General features: G+C 54.1%; 8 protein-coding genes across 8 annotated transcripts; 2 read left to right on the top strand and 6 right to left on the bottom strand.

Moving 5' to 3' along the window:
- Positions 1–51: 51 nt before the first annotated feature.
- psoE (glutathione S-transferase psoE) lies at positions 52–806 on the bottom strand (the record flags this gene model as incomplete). The annotated part of the gene is made up of 3 exons (XM_071031155.1): positions 52–494; positions 540–729; positions 777–806. The coding sequence occupies 3 exons, from the start codon at positions 804–806 to the stop codon at positions 52–54; spliced, it is 663 nt and encodes a 220-aa protein (XP_070886499.1).
- Positions 807–897: 91 nt separating this feature from the next.
- Positions 898–1,296, bottom strand: BJX67DRAFT_380871 (EthD domain-containing protein; the record flags this gene model as incomplete). The annotated part of the gene is made up of 1 exon (XM_071032891.1): positions 898–1,296. One exon carries the CDS (start codon positions 1,294–1,296, stop codon positions 898–900), a length of 399 nt encoding a protein of 132 aa, XP_070886498.1.
- A 212-nt stretch (positions 1,297–1,508) lies between these two features.
- On the top strand, positions 1,509–3,267 carry BJX67DRAFT_387763 (cytochrome P450; the record flags this gene model as incomplete). The annotated part of the gene is made up of 3 exons (XM_071034280.1): positions 1,509–1,616; positions 1,680–2,164; positions 2,229–3,267. 3 exons carry the CDS (start codon positions 1,509–1,511, stop codon positions 3,238–3,240), a joined length of 1,605 nt encoding a protein of 534 aa, XP_070886497.1. The 3' UTR covers positions 3,241–3,267.
- Positions 3,268–3,424: 157 nt separating this feature from the next.
- Positions 3,425–10,190, bottom strand: BJX67DRAFT_380869 (beta-ketoacyl synthase; the record flags this gene model as incomplete). The annotated part of the gene is made up of 4 exons (XM_071032890.1): positions 3,425–3,462; positions 3,517–5,200; positions 5,248–9,549; positions 9,603–10,190. The coding sequence occupies 4 exons, from the start codon at positions 10,188–10,190 to the stop codon at positions 3,425–3,427; spliced, it is 6,612 nt and encodes a 2,203-aa protein (XP_070886496.1).
- A 376-nt stretch (positions 10,191–10,566) lies between these two features.
- On the top strand, positions 10,567–12,171 carry BJX67DRAFT_380868 (cytochrome P450; the record flags this gene model as incomplete). Its single annotated transcript, XM_071032889.1, has 3 exons — positions 10,567–10,671; positions 10,718–11,859; positions 11,913–12,171. The coding sequence occupies 3 exons, from the start codon at positions 10,567–10,569 to the stop codon at positions 12,169–12,171; spliced, it is 1,506 nt and encodes a 501-aa protein (XP_070886495.1).
- Positions 12,172–12,489: 318 nt separating this feature from the next.
- Positions 12,490–13,200, bottom strand: BJX67DRAFT_352498 (uncharacterized protein). Its single transcript, XM_071029034.1, has one exon. The coding sequence runs from the start codon at positions 13,136–13,138 to the stop codon at positions 12,746–12,748; it is 393 nt and encodes a 130-aa protein (XP_070886494.1). The 5' UTR covers positions 13,139–13,200; the 3' UTR covers positions 12,490–12,745.
- A 201-nt stretch (positions 13,201–13,401) lies between these two features.
- On the bottom strand, positions 13,402–14,072 carry BJX67DRAFT_352497 (uncharacterized protein). Its single transcript, XM_071029033.1, has 2 exons — positions 13,648–14,072; positions 13,402–13,561 (listed from the first exon to the last, which is right to left on the bottom strand). The coding sequence occupies exon 1, from the start codon at positions 13,905–13,907 to the stop codon at positions 13,674–13,676; it is 234 nt and encodes a 77-aa protein (XP_070886493.1). The 5' UTR covers positions 13,908–14,072; the 3' UTR covers positions 13,402–13,561; positions 13,648–13,673.
- A 1,349-nt stretch (positions 14,073–15,421) lies between these two features.
- On the bottom strand, positions 15,422–16,401 carry BJX67DRAFT_371867 (uncharacterized protein; the record flags this gene model as incomplete). The annotated part of the gene is made up of 2 exons (XM_071031154.1): positions 15,422–16,186; positions 16,399–16,401. 2 exons carry the CDS (start codon positions 16,399–16,401, stop codon positions 15,422–15,424), a joined length of 768 nt encoding a protein of 255 aa, XP_070886492.1.
- Positions 16,402–16,914: the final 513 nt, after the last annotated feature.

The raw sequence follows: 16,914 nt of genomic DNA, 5'->3' as shown, positions 1-16,914 counted from the left end.
CTAGTTGAAATCACAGGAAATAGAGAAATAATATAGCCAATAACCAATATCTTAGTCCTTCGGCAGAGCAATTGGCATCTCCGCCTCAGCAACCACCGGCCCCCCCGCCACATCGACAACCATCGGCAACGAATGCACGCGCTCAAACCACCCCGAGATCCCTGGATGCTCTCTGCGCCAGACCGGGTCAAGGAAGAACCGAAACGCGCCCTGCACGATGCCCAAGACGAACAAGTCGGCGAGACTCAGCGTGTCCCCGACAAGATACCCGCGGCCGCGGAGGTGGCTGTCGAGCATGGAGAGACGGAACAGCGTGTCTTCTCTGGCTTTTTTGATGCTCTCGACGTTGAACGGGGCTCGTCCAATGAGCGGGTTGAACCAGCCGCCCAATGCTGGGAGGATCTCGGTGATACCAAAGGACATCCAGCGCAGGATAGAGGCGGATTCCTTCGAGGTGCCGAGGAGCGTTGTCTCCTCATCTTGGGATGTCACTGCTTTTGTTAAGTAGTGATTGAGAGATAGAAGAGGTGGGATGGTACCGTAAAGAGCAATAGCAATCGACTCGGTCAAGACGTAGCCATCTGCTCCGACGAAGGTCGGAATCTTGCCCAGCGGATTGAGGGCGAGATACTCTTCTGGTGCATCGCTTGAGGAGGTGATGGTTTTGACCTCCAGTTCGAGATTGTTCGCCTTCGCAATGGCCAGGATAGCCAGCGAGCGAGGGTTAAACTAGACTATTAGTCTCTGTCTGAGAATAAATATGCTACAGATCCTACCGGACGCGTATAGAGTGTGCCAAAGGACATTTTCAATACACGCACACAAATTGAGTGTAATTGACAATGAGAGAGGGATATAAACAAGATACAGTTTTCCATAAACACCGATGAACCTGACTCACCCCTCCCCCGGCGTAACCCTAACTTCACCTAACACCACAGCCCTCATCTTCTCCCGATCCGTAAACCGCTCCTCGTCCTCCTGCACCTCATCGCTTATCATCACCGACAGAAACCCCCGGAACGCCGACTCGCTGGCAAAGGTAACCACTGCGAACCCGTCGTACGTAAAGTCCGCCGACTCACCCACCAGCGGGGTCACGGGGAAGTCACAGTAGCCACCGTCGCCGTCGACCGTCTCCTCGCGTGCGAGGTAGTGCCGCGAGTGGTTCAGCGGGAATAGAGAGCCGCCGAGGCGTTGGAGGAGGGGGATGTGCTTGTTTTCCCAGTGGTTGCGGAAGTCGCTGGGTGTGAGGCCCGGTTTGCGGGTGACGAAGACGGCGATTGTGAATGTCATGCCGATATGAGATCGAGGCTTGGGTATGCGATGCGGATGTAATAGATGTTGTGATGTTGTTTAGTGAACTAGAGTGGGCGTGTTTCTATATTTATGCAGCTCGGATGCACTTCGGCCGCCGAGTATAGAACCATCCTCAGAGGAACCACTTTCAAGGACTTCACTTCTTGCTCGACTATTCGAATACAATCTATACACCTTAAACAGAGAAAATGTATCTGAAAATAATTCTCTCTGTGGTCGTTCTCTCGATCTTTCGCTTCATTACCAAATTCTATCTCGCCCGGCAGGAAGTATGGAACCTCCAACGAGCGAATCTGGTACAACTCATCTATCCCCCAGAACAATAAATCACTTCAAAACACAAAATCTGACTTCAACAGCCCATGCCAGAATTCGAAACCCTGACCGGCCATTTTGGCGCCCTCAAACAGACCATATCCGGAATGCCCCCCAACGCAACCCTCCACAGCATCATGCTCAAGCTCTCCCAGCACTTCCCCTCGGGGATGTTCTACATCAACATGTGGCCCTTCAGCGGAACGTGGCTCATCGTCGCTAGGCCCTCGGCCGCATCGCAGATCCAGAGCCTGAACCTGACGAAACCGGAGATTCTGCGCCGTCCTCTGGAGACGATTACCGGTGGTCCGAGTCTGATTAGTATGCACGGGGAGACCTGGAAGAGATGGAGGGCGCTGTTCAATCCGGGGTTTAATCCGACGTACTTGACTGGGTTGGCGCCGTTGATTGCGGATGAGGTCGCGGTTTTCTGTGAGAAGTTGAGAGAGCGCGCGAGGAACGGAGGGATGTTTCTGCTTGAGCCGTTGACGCTGAGGCTGACGGTTGATACGATCTGTTCGGTTACACTGTGCGTCCCTAGAGTATATCCCTTTCTTGTGTCCCTGTATATTATGATATGCTGACAATGGTAGTGACGCCCGCCTCCACCACCAGGCGAAAGACCACCCCCTCGCAACGGCCCTCCAGCGCCAAATCGAATGGGCCTCGTTCGGGACAACATTCAACCCCTTCAAGCGCTATTTCACAATTCGTCCGCTCGTCCTCTGGTATAACAACCGCCTCATGAACCGCTTCATCGACGCCGAAATCGACCGCGCATATCACGCGCAGTCAGACCAACCTTCGAAATCCGTCATCGACCTCGCCCTGAAGCAGTATATGAAAGAGCGGGCTGAGACTCAGGCCGGTGAAGACAGTGCACGGTCCCTAGAGGAGTTTAAAAGACGCGTTGCACCGCAGCTGCGCGTGTTCTTGTTCGCCGGACGGGATACAACCAGTAGCACGCTGCTGTATACATTCTATCTCCTAGCTAGACATCCCGAGGTCTTAAAGAAAGTCCGCGAGGAGCACAACCAGGTCTTTGGGACAGACTATCGCCAGATACACGCGCAGATCCGCGAAGACGCACAACTCCTCAATCAGCTGCCCTACACCCTCGCCGTGATCAAAGAGACGCTCAGACTCTTCCCACCCTCCGCATCCATGCGCGAAGGCCGACCAGACGTCGAGATTATCGGTGACGACGGACGCCGCTATCCCACAGCCGGGTGTAATGTCTGGACACTCACGGTGGCCCTGCACCATAACGGGGCGCACTGGCGCGAAGTCGAGTCGTTTATTCCCGAGCGGTGGCTTGTTGGGCCCGAGGACCCGCTGTACCCGGTTAAGGGGGCGTGGAGGGCCTTTGAGTTCGGGCCGCGCAGCTGTATTGGGCAGACGCTTGCGCTGCTGGAGTTGCGGATTGCATTGGTCATGACATTGACGGAGTTTGAGGTTGTGCCTGCGTATGAGGAGTGGGATCGGCTGCATCCGCGGAGTACGGTCAAGGAAGTGAATGGGCATCGAGCGTATCAGGCGGAGAAGGGGGGTGGAGGGGCTCATCCGGCTGATGGGGTGCCGTGTCGAGTAACACTGCGGTCGTAGCTGTGAAGTATCTACGGTATATTCAGGATGAGTGCGTTATCTATGCGAGTATTCCTCAGTAGAACAAGGCCAATTACTTTCGAATCTTTTAGATCTTTAAAAATACTTCAATTTGCCACAATAGACCACCTTTCCGTCGAGGTCTATCACATTTTCAATCCCCCGGAATCATCCCATAACCCGGTCAATCAGCTCCCGAACCAAGTAAACATGCTCCTTCGTCTACTCCAGTTAGCACAAGCCACTTTTTTTTTTTTTTTTTTTAGCATGGAATACTCACCATCAACGTAAAATGATTCGCCCCATCGGCCCGCACAATATCAAACTCCGCCCCCGGAGCAACAGTGTCCCACCCGTCGGGGCCAAAGTCCTTCCGTTTCTGGACCATGAAATGCATCCCCTTCATCTTTGGCGCATTCTCTTCCTCCATTACGGTTTCGGCCGCCCAGATGATCCCTACCTTCGGCATTCTTGTAGCTTTCAACGGAGCAACTCGGTAGTCCAGCATCACGTCGACGGTTGCTTGGAAGTGCGGGATGAGGTATGGCGGAGGTTGGGAAGTTCCGTCAGTCGTTCCGCCGGGTTGGTTGGCGAATAGACCAATTCCGTTGCAGTGCTCGTAGAATGAGGCTGGGAGTTTCTCCATAACTTGAGGAACTGGCGCGTCGATGATAATCAGCGAGTGTACCTCTTCTCCCATATTCACGAGCGCTTCCGCGGTAACGTAGGCGAAGGCTCCGCCGGATGACCAACCACCCAGGTGGTAAGGACCGTGCGGCTGGCGGCGTTGAATCTCATTGCAGAAGCTCTGGATCATAGCCTGGTGTGTGCAATTCATATTCTCGGGATCCCGTGCGTAAGGACAGTTCAGCCCGACGATAGCAGCGTCAGTCTGTAGCCGAGGGATAGTGATGTAGGACGAGGCCGAGCCGCCGCCATCAGGCAGCATGAATAGTATCTTCCTGGCCATCTTAGGGAGGCCCTGCAAGATGACTGAAGTCGTGGGGCGGCATTCTGGCACTCGGTCTTCCAGTCGGATGCTCGTGTCGGGTTCATCGTCCTCATGTACAGAGGAGCGACTGCTCACGCTTTCGTCGTCTTTGGAGCTGCTTGCGGATCCTGTTGTGCTGCCGCTTGTACCACCAAGGAACTGCTTCAGGCGTGAAACGGTAGGGACCTCTTCGAACAGGTTGAACGAGGAGTCCAGGGTCATGCCAAGGTCCTCGCGGAACCGGCTGCTGATGACCATGGAACTCAGCGAGTCGATACCAATGTCGGCAAATACTGTCTCAGCTGTCAGCTCCTCAAGAGCCACTCCGCTCTCCTCCGAGACAATCCTGAGTGCGGCGTTAAAGACCTCATCTCCGAGGTCGAGTGTCTCAACTTCAGCGCTTTCAGTCTTGGTCCAATTCGACAGCGGCTCTTCATGGATCGGATCACGTCGATGTGCTTCCTGCTCGTCTTGTGAAGAACCTGCTTCGGCAGTCTCCTCCACCTCCACAGCAGTTGACCCCCCAAGGAAAGTTTTGAGCGACTTCACCGTCGGACAATCTATAAACAAGGAGAATTCAGCTCCCAGTTCAAGCCCAAGATCTTCACGCAGTCGACTCCCAATGACCATGGAACTCAGCGAATCAATCCCCATATCCGCAAAATTACTATCATCCGTCAACTCCTCCAAAGCGACTCCGCTCTCTTCGGCAATGACATTCAAGACGGCCTGGATCTTGCCGTCCTCCGCTCGGGATTTCTTAGCGACTGGAACGGCTTTCGGGGCCATCAACGCCGGTGGTGGGCTCGGCGTGCTTGGCTTCGTGGTCTGCTGAACTGGCGCCGGGGCCTGAGCTTTGGGCAAGGGGCTTGTCTGGCCCTTGGCTGTTTTACCACCGTGGATCCGTGCGGCTTTGTCGGAGGCTTGTTGGAGAACCATGCGGAGTCCTCTGCGTGGGACGCACCGGAGCTACGATCGTTAGTAAAGTTGTTCCAGAAGATACAGTGTCTACTTACCGAGAGCCCCTTGAAGAAGGCAACAACAGCGTCGCCATCCAGGACAATAGTATCGCCATGTACCAGATCGCCAGTCTTATCCCTAGTCATCTGAGAGTATACTTCGTATGACTTGCCCTTGACAAGTGGTTGATACACTTGGAAAGAGTCCCACCCATGGTTCACAAACACCTCCTGTTGAATATCGGTGTCGTCTTTGGCATTCATGGCAAACCCGCCCACCTGCGTAATGGCATCGACGTAGGCCGGGTGCGCTGCAAAGGTCCCCTCGCTCTTCGCAGCCGAGAAGTCCATGGTCGAGACAGCTTCATTGTCCGCCTCGTTCAAGATCAGGTGGCCAAGCAGCTTGTAGTCCGGGTGGAAGCTGGCCATGCTGCTCATCAGCTTGTACCCGCTCTTCCGTGTATATTGCACGAACTCTCCTTGTCGGAGACCCTGCCGTAGTCGCTCCATCTTCGCTTTGTATTCTGGGACCTTCTTCTGCAGCGACTTGAGCTGTGCGTCGCTTGTAAATCGGACCGTGCAGGTCGCATGCTCGGTATCCAACTTCCCGTCCGCAAAGTAGGTAGCAAACTTGACCTTCGCGCTTCGCGTTGTCGCCGCAGCCTTCGGTGGCCAGGACATGGTCAGCGTTGTTCGCAGGAGCTGTGGCCCCTTCCCGTGGGGGATCAGGGCCTTGTCAACGACCATATCCGAAACATCTACGACGCCATCCATGGCACCGGGATGGCTTGCCCGGAGCCGGTTCATCGAATACCTCCCCACCTGGAGGGCGATGTCCGCGTAGAAGGACGGCGTACACAGCGGGATGCCATCCACCTGATGGCCCTGCGCGATTTGGTTCACGTCCTTGCGCGAGATGTCGGTTTCCACGATGAAGATAGCGCCGAGGGGCTCGGTCATTTCTTCCACGACGCGGTGGAGAGTCGTCGTGGTGGCTATTTCTGGGTACGCTTCCTTCGTTTCGTCCAGCTTGGACGGACGGCTGACCGAGGTGGTGTTCTCCGTGGGTAGTTGATAGTCGCTTGTTGCGGTTTCTTTCCCGGGTGTTGCGCAGCTGCAGTGAATTTCGTGACGGTGGAGACACCACTCGCCCTTGTATGGAATGAAGTATTCCTTCAGATCCCATCCATAGTCGGGTACCTCGATCACCTTTTTCGCTGCCTCGAAGGGCTCATGGTACGTGCCCCAGTTGATATCAAGACCGCGGGAATAAAGCGTGCCAAGGACAGTCTGTAATGTTTTCCAGACGTCCAGGTTGGGCCCTAGGATCGGCAAGGTAGAGCTGTTGTCCTTGCCCAAGGTCATCCTGACCATCCCGGCAAGTAATGCCTTTGGTCCGATATCGATCACGACAGTGCGATCAGTGATTATCTGCTGATCCCTAGCGACTTCAAGAGCTCCTACCATTTCGACTGGTTCTCGACAATGACGGGCGAGGTAAACAGGGTTCACGACACCAGATTCACTGATACATTTGCTCAGTAGCGGCGAGATAACAGGTATTTTCGGTGCGTGGAACGTAACACCGCGTGATAGATTCTTGAACTCTTCCAAAATGGGTTGGACCTGGGCTGAATGGAACGCAAACGGTAGTTTCAGTAGAGTGCCTTTCATGCCCTCGCCGGACAACGTGTGCTGAAGGCTTGTGATCTCCTCAAGAGGACCACTGAGGACAGTATCGTTCGGACCATTGTGACAGGCGACCTCGCAGTTTGTGTCGCTAAGCACATTACTCAACGCGGCCGGCGACGCGCGCACAGCTAGCATAGCATGAGTCCCGCGTTGGCATCGTTCCTGAAGCAGCTCGGCCCTCTTGCCAACCAGGTAGAGCGTATCTGCGGCGGAGAGCACACCAGCAAGGTATAATGCGGCATACTCGCCCAGGCTATGGCCGATTACAGCACTTGCCTTCAACCCGATATACTCTAGGAGGTTTCCTAGAGCCATTTCAAGGCTGACAAGCGCTAGCTGCACAACCACTGGAAGAAGATCTTCCATACTATCTCCAACGGGCTGGGCGGTATACACACTGAGAAACCCGGGGAAGCCCTCGCTCCTAGCTAGTTGGTCAAATCGCTCAAGGTCCGCCCGGAACGTTGGATACGCATCGTGGAGCTGGCGTCCCATCCCAGTATACTGAGACCCTTGCCCGCTGCAAGCAATCACAATATTGGGCTTCGTCTTCGGGCGGTTGATTCCATCGCCTCTCTCAATTGCAGACTCTAGATTGCGCAGAATTTCGTCCAAACTCGTGCCAGTTACACTGACCCTATGTAGATGATGCCATCTCCGCGCGGTGGTTGTATACGATAATTCCGCAGGTATAATCTCCGGCCATTTCCTCAGGTGGTCCCGTAGCCTCTCCACGTTCGTCTTCAACGACTTGCCTACATGGCCCGAAACCGTGACGATATGGCTCGTCCGGGAATCCACGGTAGGAGGAGGTTCCCGAAGCGGCGCATCTTCAACTAGCACCGCGGTGTTCCCACCAGCAGCGCTGAAGTTGTTGATAAGGACACGCCGTGGAGTATCCGTCCGCGGCCACGGCTTAGGCTCGAAGGCAATGTGCACGTTCCGCGCAGGGAGGTCCGGGTAATTCCTGTTAATCCGGCTCCCCGGTTTGATACCACAGTGCGGGGGGATAGTATTGTGCTTCATCATCAGGAGGACCTTGATGAGACTGGTTACTCCCGAGACTCCTTCGCCATGTCCGATATTCGCTTTTGCCGAACCTACGTAGAGCGGCTTATCGCGCGGCCGGAAAGTCTCGTTGGGAGCGAAGAGGGTAAGAACTGATTCCATCTCCACAGCGTCGCCGACTTGTGTGCCCGTGCCGTGCATTTCGATATAACTCAGATCGTGCGGGGTGATCCCAGCCGTGCTAAGGACCGCGGACATGTTGTCAATCTGAGCCGGAGCAAAAGGGCGCGTCATAGAATCCGACATGGCCGAGTGATTTGTCTTGATGTCGAGGATTGTGCCGAGGATTGGATCGTTGTCTGCTAGTGCATCTTCAAGTCGTTTGATGAAGACGGTCCCAACACCCTCAGCGCGACAGTACCCATCCGCTGCATCATCAAAGGCCTTGCAGTTGCCCGTCCTCGACAAGAAGAACCCCTTATCCAAGCCGGTGTGACCGTCAGGAGTGAAGATCATATTCGTCCCTCCCGCAACCGCAGTATCGCAGTCACCCCGCCAAAGAGAATTGCAGGCGAGATGGATGGCCGCCAAACTAGAGGAACAGGCCGTGTCGTTGCTATAGCTGGGCCCTGAAAACTCAAAGCAGAAGTTAATCCGGCCCGGAATAAAGCCACGGTTTCCGCCTGTGATGAAGTACGTGTCGATATTCTGCGCTGTGTTTGTTTCCATCCAGTCGTTGCTCGTGACGCCGTGGAAAACCCCGATGCGGTTGCGCTGGGTTGAGGGGGTCGTGTCCGGGACAATGCCACCGCGCTCCATAGCTTCATACGTCGACATCAGTGCCATCCGCTGCGCGGGGTCCATTTGAGGCGCCTCTTTAGGCGAGATACTGAAAAACCGCGGATCGAACTCGCCGGCGAAGTCCAGCCAGCATCCCCACCGTGTAGCGCCCTTGTTGTGTGCCTTTCCACTGGGGTCCACGTGGGTTTTTACATCCCACCGCCGGGGTGGGACTTCCTTGCACACGTCCAGGCCCTTGTACAGCAGGTCCCAGAAGGAGTCGGTGGATTGGGCTTCGGGAAAGCGGCCGGACATGGACACGATAGCAAGCTTACTCTTCCTGCTGCCCGGGCGGTGCGAGAAGCGCTCGGGAATCCTTTCCGGGGTACTTTGAACGTCTAAAACGTGAATTCCTTCTGATATCAAGGCACCGGACAAACTCTTCGTGAGGATGGTTGTGAAAGGGACGATGGAGGTTGGGCTGACGCCGCCGCGAGCCTTGAGCAGTCGTGGTAGTTCGGACTCGACGACATCCCACCGGATCGGCTCTATAAGACACTGGGAGAGAGCAAGGTGGAGAAGATCCCGATAGTTTCGTACCCAGACCAGCTTCCCCGTCACGGAAGACAGGAAAGGGATCCTTGCGGCGTACGAGGACCACGGATCCCGATGTGTTGTCTCGAGGATGTCATCGACGTCTTTCGATGAGAAGAGTTGTGAGTTGTGTGCGGGCACGTATATGGGAATTTCTCGCCACCGTTTGCCATTCCGGATGCCAGGCTGCGTGGCTAACTGGTATAGGATTTCGGGGCTTCCGCTGATTGTTGTTGTCTTGGCCGAGGTCGCCGTTATCCATGGGCGCCGGGTGGTAGACAGAGCCTAGAATAGATCCATCAGCGACATACCGGAAAACCATGAACACTTCTACGAACCCTTTCTTGGCTGAATTCCTCAAGCGCACTGGCGACATCCTTGGGTGGGACATCAGACACAACCGACCACGGCCGCGTGCGGTTTTCTTCCGAGATCTCGAGACGGTCGCGCACTTCTTGGGCACAGAGGCCAAGACGAAAAGCAACAAGGACGGTCTGAACGGCAATGGGCAGAAGTTCGGATAAAGAGGTGCTGCAACTGATGGCGGCGGCAGCGAGGGAGCCAGTGCACACTCCCAACACATAGCTGTCGTTGAATCGAGGATAAGGGATGGTAGGGTCATCGAACTGACGCATAAAGGAGCCCAATTGCGTGATACATGAGAGGGCGGTTTGGAATGCTGAGGGTAGCTTTCCATCCACGTACTTCTGCAGCACCTCTGACAAGGATGCTGTTCTGGCTTGCTTGTGCTCCTTGGGCGGCAGCTTCTGGATCATCTGCGCCCGCACTACATAATGTGATTGCTCGAGGAAGGCCACGAGGATTGGGTTGTTGCGGATGGCCAGTAGAGCTCGCAGCTCCGGGACAAAGTCATAGGTCTGATCCCCGAAGAGGAAGAGACGAGTAGACTCCGGTGGACTCGTCATCCTGGGCTATTCAAACTGGAAGGTACAAAACCCTGTGTTTTGATGCGCAGGATCGCAGATTACAGCCATCAGCTTTATCTCAATCGATTATACCACATGTAACAGCGTAATAACCACTCCGGCCCGACCTGAGACTCGCTCACCGTAGCCGTTGCCCTGACGGAGGGACAGCTGACGGACAGCTGACGGACAGTACGATCCGGAGCGAGACCCGAGCCTTGATACGGCGGTGGATGTCCTACATCGCCGACCAGTGCATAGGGCGCGCTGCTGCTTCGCCGATGGCGAGCGGCGATCTGGTGGAGGGATTATATTTTGCGCGGTCATGAAAGAAGATGAAGAATGATTGAACCTATTTCCCGTCAGCTCCGTCTCAATGGCCTCAAACGTCAGGGAAGTGGTTGGACTGCTGCTGAGTGTGCACTGGCTCTCGCTGCTCCGGTATATTGGCAATTTCTTCGGTCTACTCAGTGTGATCAAGGTTAGTATCCCAGAACGCGAATGAAGACCCCCATTGACAGAGGCAGACTATCCGCATCGCCTACTTCACGCCCCTCAGAAAGATCCCGGGTCCGTGGTATGCATCGCTGACAGGACTCCGGCTGTCCTATTCCGTGTTTGCCAACAACCGGATTCACTACGTCCATGGCATGCACCAAAAGTATGGACCCATCGTCCGCATCGGGCCGCAAGAGGTCGACGTCGCAGACCCCGTGGCAGGGCGCGAGATTCACCGCATGGGGTCGGGCTTCACCAAGGCCCCCTTCTACGCGCTGCTCTCGCCAGGTCCGGTAGACAATATCTTCAACTTCCGCGATGCCAAACTCCACTCGGCACGCCGGAAACTCTACGCGCGAGGCTTTACGCTGCAGAGTCTACGAAATGAGTGGGAGCCGCGAGTGCGCGAGATTACGCAGTTGACCGTACAACGGATCAAACGGGATGCATTGAAGGGGGAGGCAGAGGTCATGGGGTGGTGGACGCTCATGGCCAACGAGGTGGTGTGCCAGCTTACATTCGGCGGCGGTGCGGGAACTGTCGCCAGGGGAGTCAAGGAACCGTTCGTGCTGATGCTCGAACGTCGCATGGGAGACCTGGCGCACCTGCTCAAGCATTTTGCTCCTCCGGCTTATTACGTAGGACGGATGTTGGCCTGGGTGGTGCCCAAACTGCAGGACGTCTTTTATTCCCAGGAGAGGATGTTCGCCGCTGGAGGCGAGGTCGTCTCGAATGCACGCGAGGTCAAGAGCAAGAGTAGCGGGCCGAGCAACCTGTTCAACAAGGCCTTGGAAGAGGGGAGTCTGACGGACACAGATATCATTACCGACGCAGGAGCACTGCTACTGGCCGGTTCAGACCCGACGGCAATCTCGCTGACATTCCTTCTCTGGTGTGTCCTCAGCCGGCCGGAGGTTCAGAAGCAAGTCGAGGCCGAGGTCGCCGCACTCGAGGGTGAAATTACCGATGTCGCCTGTGAAGGTCTCCCTATTCTGAATGCGGTCATCGACGAGAGCCTCCGGCTGTATGGAGCGGCTCCGGGATGCATGCCTCGGAGTCCACCCCCGGGAGGCGCTACGGTCGGGGGGTACTTCATGCCGGAGGATACGGTGGTGGTGACCCAGAATTGGAGTCTGCAGCGCAATCCAGGAATCTGGGAGGATGCCGATACGTAAGTTTGAACCCCAGTCGCACCGACGTGCCGCGCTCACATGCGTTCGACAGGTTCGATCACACACGCTGGCTGCGAGAGTCGGGGATGACGGAGCAGGCGAAGCTGTCGTTTAACCCGTTCGGGTACGGCTCACGTCAGTGCCTGGGCATCCACCTGGGTCGGATGGAGATGCGTCTGGCAGCCGCGATGTTTTTCCGAGAATGTGCTGGGGCGCGACTGGGGTCGTCGGTGACAGAGGAGAGTATGCGCGTCGTGGACAGCTTCATTGCGGGGACGCCTCGCGACCGTCGGTGTACCATCACGTTGTAGGCCGACACATCAAGCGACATTCGTTCTGGTCAACACCATACTAAACAAAGTCAGCTTAATGTGCAACCTCGGTGCCTGTTTCCGCTGGCCATATTCGGACCTATCAATGAGGAACCACAGGTCCTCGCAGGGAGCTGAATCTTTAGCGATTGCCAGGCATTGCGTGAAGGCGTAGATGAACTTCGGCGGCAAGAAGAGGAGTTCACTCTGTTCAAACGCAAGGTCGCCGGCAGCCATCTATCTCAACGTAGCAGAAGGAGGCTCGCTTGCTTTTACTTACAATCAGAATTTACTATTCATTCTTTACTCATTTTCCTTTTTTTTCTTTTTTATGCCCCCTCCTTCCTTTTCTATTCACAAACTCTCCCTTCCGGCCGCCGTTTCATAGTACCTTGTCTTCAGTGAGCCTTTCAACGAAGCCCGGCTCCACCTTGATGTTCCCATTCATGGTTTCCGGGCAGACTCGCGCATTGAGAGCTTCAAGTAGCGACCCATCAAGGTCCTCGAGGACCTTACCAGTGCGGCGGGCAAGTTCCTCGCCTGGTCCAACAGGTGTAGCGAACATGTGACGGTCCTAGGCCGTCATATCGGGAAGATTACCATTCTCGTCAGGAGCGTAGGCCCCCAGCATGCGTGGGACAGAATGCGTCAAGGACACGACATACGTCGGTGACCGCTGGAAGAGGGTGACGTTGATTCCCAGTCGTGCGCACCCGTACGCCGTGTCGAAGCCCGAAGACGATGTCCCGACGACGCACACCTTCTTCCCGACAAAGTCCCGGGCGCCCTGCTCTTGTGCACGCTGGAATGCCGAATCACGTGCTGGAAGTCCCCCATGCCAGGCACGGCCGGGGTGTAAGGAACACCGCATAGCGAAGTGGCGTGGCCATGATGAGATGCCCCGGACGCCGCATGCGAGTCTCGTTGCCCTCCCTGTTGACAGCAACGGTCCACCTGCCCCCGGCATCCTGCTTCGCCGTCACAACTTCGACGCGGTCCTGACATTGAGCTCCAGAGCGGACGCGTACCGTACCACTTCATGTAGAGACCCTATTCGTCAAGCGATTTCCATGCCTCTAATATACAGGGGGTTGGGCATCGATCGGGCGACAAAGTAGCAGGGTAACTCGGTGGTTGGGTCATGTCGACTACCTGGCTCTGTCGAGGCGCCGTTGTTGCCTTATCGGCAAGGTGGTCAGGAGTTAGAGGATTATTTAACATGGCTGACATGCTGAATTCCTGGGTGAATAAGTGTCAAAGGTACTGCAGTCAGCATACAATACAGTCAGATTTTGGCAGCCGAGACATCACCCGCAGCATGCAAGATCCGCACGATTTTGCAATGCATAGTATATCTGGCAGCCTCGAGTGCACTACCATACAGTCCCCCCTGTGCTTCTGCGTCAGCATTCCTGCTTAATAAAAGCTTGATAACTGCCTCGTGGCCCCGAGCCGCCGCTCCCTGGATGGCAGTACCATATCTTCCTCCTTGGATATTAACATCAATACCCCTGTCCAGCAACATCTCTACCATATCCGAAAGGCCACCCAGACACGCTGCTTGTAAGGCATTCCCATATCGGCCCCCTTGGATAAAGATATCGGCGCATCTCTGAACGATCCTTATCGTAAGCTGCTGAGCACACTGTCTGGCGATACTTGGCCTCTCCACACGGTCGCTTTAAACATTTTCTATAGTGGCCGCACCGGTGGACTCTGACGTCAAAATCGCACATCGCGAGGGCGGGTTCGGTGGAGGATGCGAAGTTCGTCGTGGAAAATCGACTTTGGGTATAATTGGTGTGGGCGAGATAAGACTGGACTGCACAGGAAAGAAAACATAGCTCTCAAGATGGGCTGCAAGCCATGATGAGGCCAGCCCCTCCTCCTGTCAGCTTAGCTCGATACTTATAGTGGTGGGAGCTTGGAAACGCTGACATTGCCGTCACATGGGTTATCTATCTTGGCTCTGTATCAACCATACCAAATTGGTTTTGATGGTCAAGAAAATCCTGGCCCTAACCATATGCAAGCTAGTCTATCTTGGCACTACTCTTGATTAAAATTGCACATGTGAGATGTTTGGAGCTGATTTTGCAAACTACTGTAAACAATCAAGTCACTATAAAGAACACATCCACAGACCGTACATCCAGACAGTAGAGCAAGAGAGGAGGATCTTTTGTTCCCAAGGAAGCAAGATCATTAAGAAACGCGATCAGAGTGACAGGTATGTGCCAAACGGGAACTAAAAGCGGCCCGATGGCAGTCCCACCCAATGAACATGTCGAACCCCAACAAAACGTGTTAGGGGTTGACAACGCACTCACGTTTGAAGTGTTCGAACAACTCCCACCTGGAAAGTCGACAGGGGGAGAAAGGAAACGTTGTAGGGATAGAAATAGTCTGGATGATGACCTGGTCGGAATCGTCGAATCCCCAAAGCCCAAGAAGAAAGAGAACAGCAGACGCGTCACGACCCAGAAGCTCCACCACCTGATCAAAGACCTTAAAGAAATCGTCACACTCCAAAGCAACGAGCTACAGGAGATCAAAGCCAATCAGCAGGTACTCAAATCTCAAAACGCCAAATTACAGGAACAAATGCAAGGCCTCCGGGAACAACTCGAGGCGATTCCAACCACCAAACACGCGGCGAATGACATGGGCGGAGGTAGCCGCGACCGCCAGCCAGCAACCGCCAGCCACGCCCTCTAAACATAACCACAGAGAACCCAACTGCGTTAAAATCAGCACCCGAGAGAGATCCGAGGATAAGAAGGGAGAGAGTAGCAGCTTCAGGAGATACCTACTGATTGACATGGCAAACGCAAAGATCTGGTTGGCCCTGCTGAGCGCGGACACTACCAAGGACGTCCATATGGCAGGGATAGGAACTACCAAAACTGGATAAATTATACAATTTAAGAACCCACACTCGATGAAGACTGCCTAGAACAACCCCAAATGGATATAGGAGCTAGGCAATGATACCAAGCTGGTGGTGCCTTGATTTGGGGTGGCCCCAGACACCGCAGTCACTGGTACATGTCTTGCCAGACAGGGTTAGGGTTGGCTGGAGCAGCCTTCAGCACCAATCTGATTATCTAAGTCACGAAGGATTTTGTTTGTTACGGAGGACGTTCGTCTCTTGGAAATCTTTCTCGCTGGAGGATTGGGGTGTTCTATGGAGCTGTCAATCACATTCCAGTTGCAGAGCTAGATACGTAGTCATAAAATGGAAATAGAGCTATATAGTACTATTTAAAAGAATCTTTCTTTTAAAGCCCATGACGTGGAGGCATGTTTCTAGGTACCTAGCTGCTTCTTGGAGCATGCTATAGCCTCCAATACAAGCTCCAGCCTCAAGGTGTTGGGCAAGCCCACTGAGCGTGCTAAAAGACCGCTTTGATGCTGGCTCCCCGCTCAGCAAGCCTGTTGGACAAGTGAATATCGCACTTGTATGGGCGGCAGATTGTCTGTGTTGAATAAGGGATGTCACGGATTTGAATGTTCTCGAACAGTCAAGACATGATTTCCTTTCGGAGTCCACAGTTTTCAGATCGAATACATGTGCTTCTTGTGAGCCGATTGTCGCCAGGCAAAGCGAGCTAACAGATGCTGTGCTGCTTGGGGTATAGATAACCTGAGACTGTGTGCTATCATCCGAGGATACACTGAGAGTTTCGTCCAAGGCGTAGATTCGACTTGGCTCCGAGTGGCTGGTGATCACACGGTTGGTATCGTGCACGTGGATTATGCCGTTGAGTTTCTCTCTATTCATTCCAGAACGGCAAGTGCCACTTTCAAGATGATGTAAAAGAGCTGAAGGGCTGTTGAACCTCTTTTGGCACTTTGAATCTATGCACTCCAGGTTGCTGAGAGGACGGTGGAACAGCGATCTTTGGTGTTGCCTCAGTGCGGCCTGGCTTGAAAATCCCCGATCACATTTGTCGCACAAAAGCCCTTTTCTGATCTTTCGGATAGGTGTATGGGTCTTGTCCTGAAGATGTTGCTGCAGGGCAGCTTCGTTAACAAAGCCACGATCACAGTCACAGCAACGAAACTCGCTAATGTGTCCTGGCGAAGCCTTATGCTGTTGAAGAGCAGGGGCTGTATCGAAATGGATATTACATGCCCGGCAATAGCAATGCCCGGTTGACTCCTGATGAAGATTTAGAGCTTTTCGGGTCTGAAAAGGTTGATCGCATGAATCGCATCGTAGACCATGGAGCGCAGCCTTATGCTGCTCTAAAGACATAGGAGACATGCATTTTTTATTGCAATGGGGACATTGGCGGCTGTGCGTGGCTCGTCGGTGTTGCCTGAGAAAGACACGGTTTGCGAATATCTGACCGCACTCGCATTTCAGCATGATTGTGTTCTGATGAACTAAACATATGAAGGGACAATAAGGCGCTTATTATTTAAAGATGGAAGTGAACGTAATTATATACATGTCTGAAGCCAGGGATTTTGTTCGCATACATTCCAGGACGCTTCCGGTCATACTCGGTAGCCGAGAATGGCTTTTAGAGACTCGTTCTCTTGCCTCAAACCATTTGGCCCCACATACTTGGCAAAGAAGCTTGGTCTCTGGCATTTGCATGACACAATATCGAGGTATTCTTCCGGCATCGATGTCGATGGTAAACGGTCGAAATCTGTCCCTACTGAGATAAGAATTGACGAATAGGAGAATTTCCGACCAGTATTTCAATCAGTTAAAATATCGGCTTGATA

This window comes from Aspergillus lucknowensis, assembly GCF_044049455.1.
Source record: "Aspergillus lucknowensis strain CBS 449.75 chromosome Unknown BJX67scaffold_18, whole genome shotgun sequence".
Lineage (NCBI taxonomy): Eukaryota > Fungi > Ascomycota > Eurotiomycetes > Eurotiales > Aspergillaceae > Aspergillus > Aspergillus lucknowensis.
This window is presented reverse-complemented; position numbering and strand designations above follow the sequence as displayed.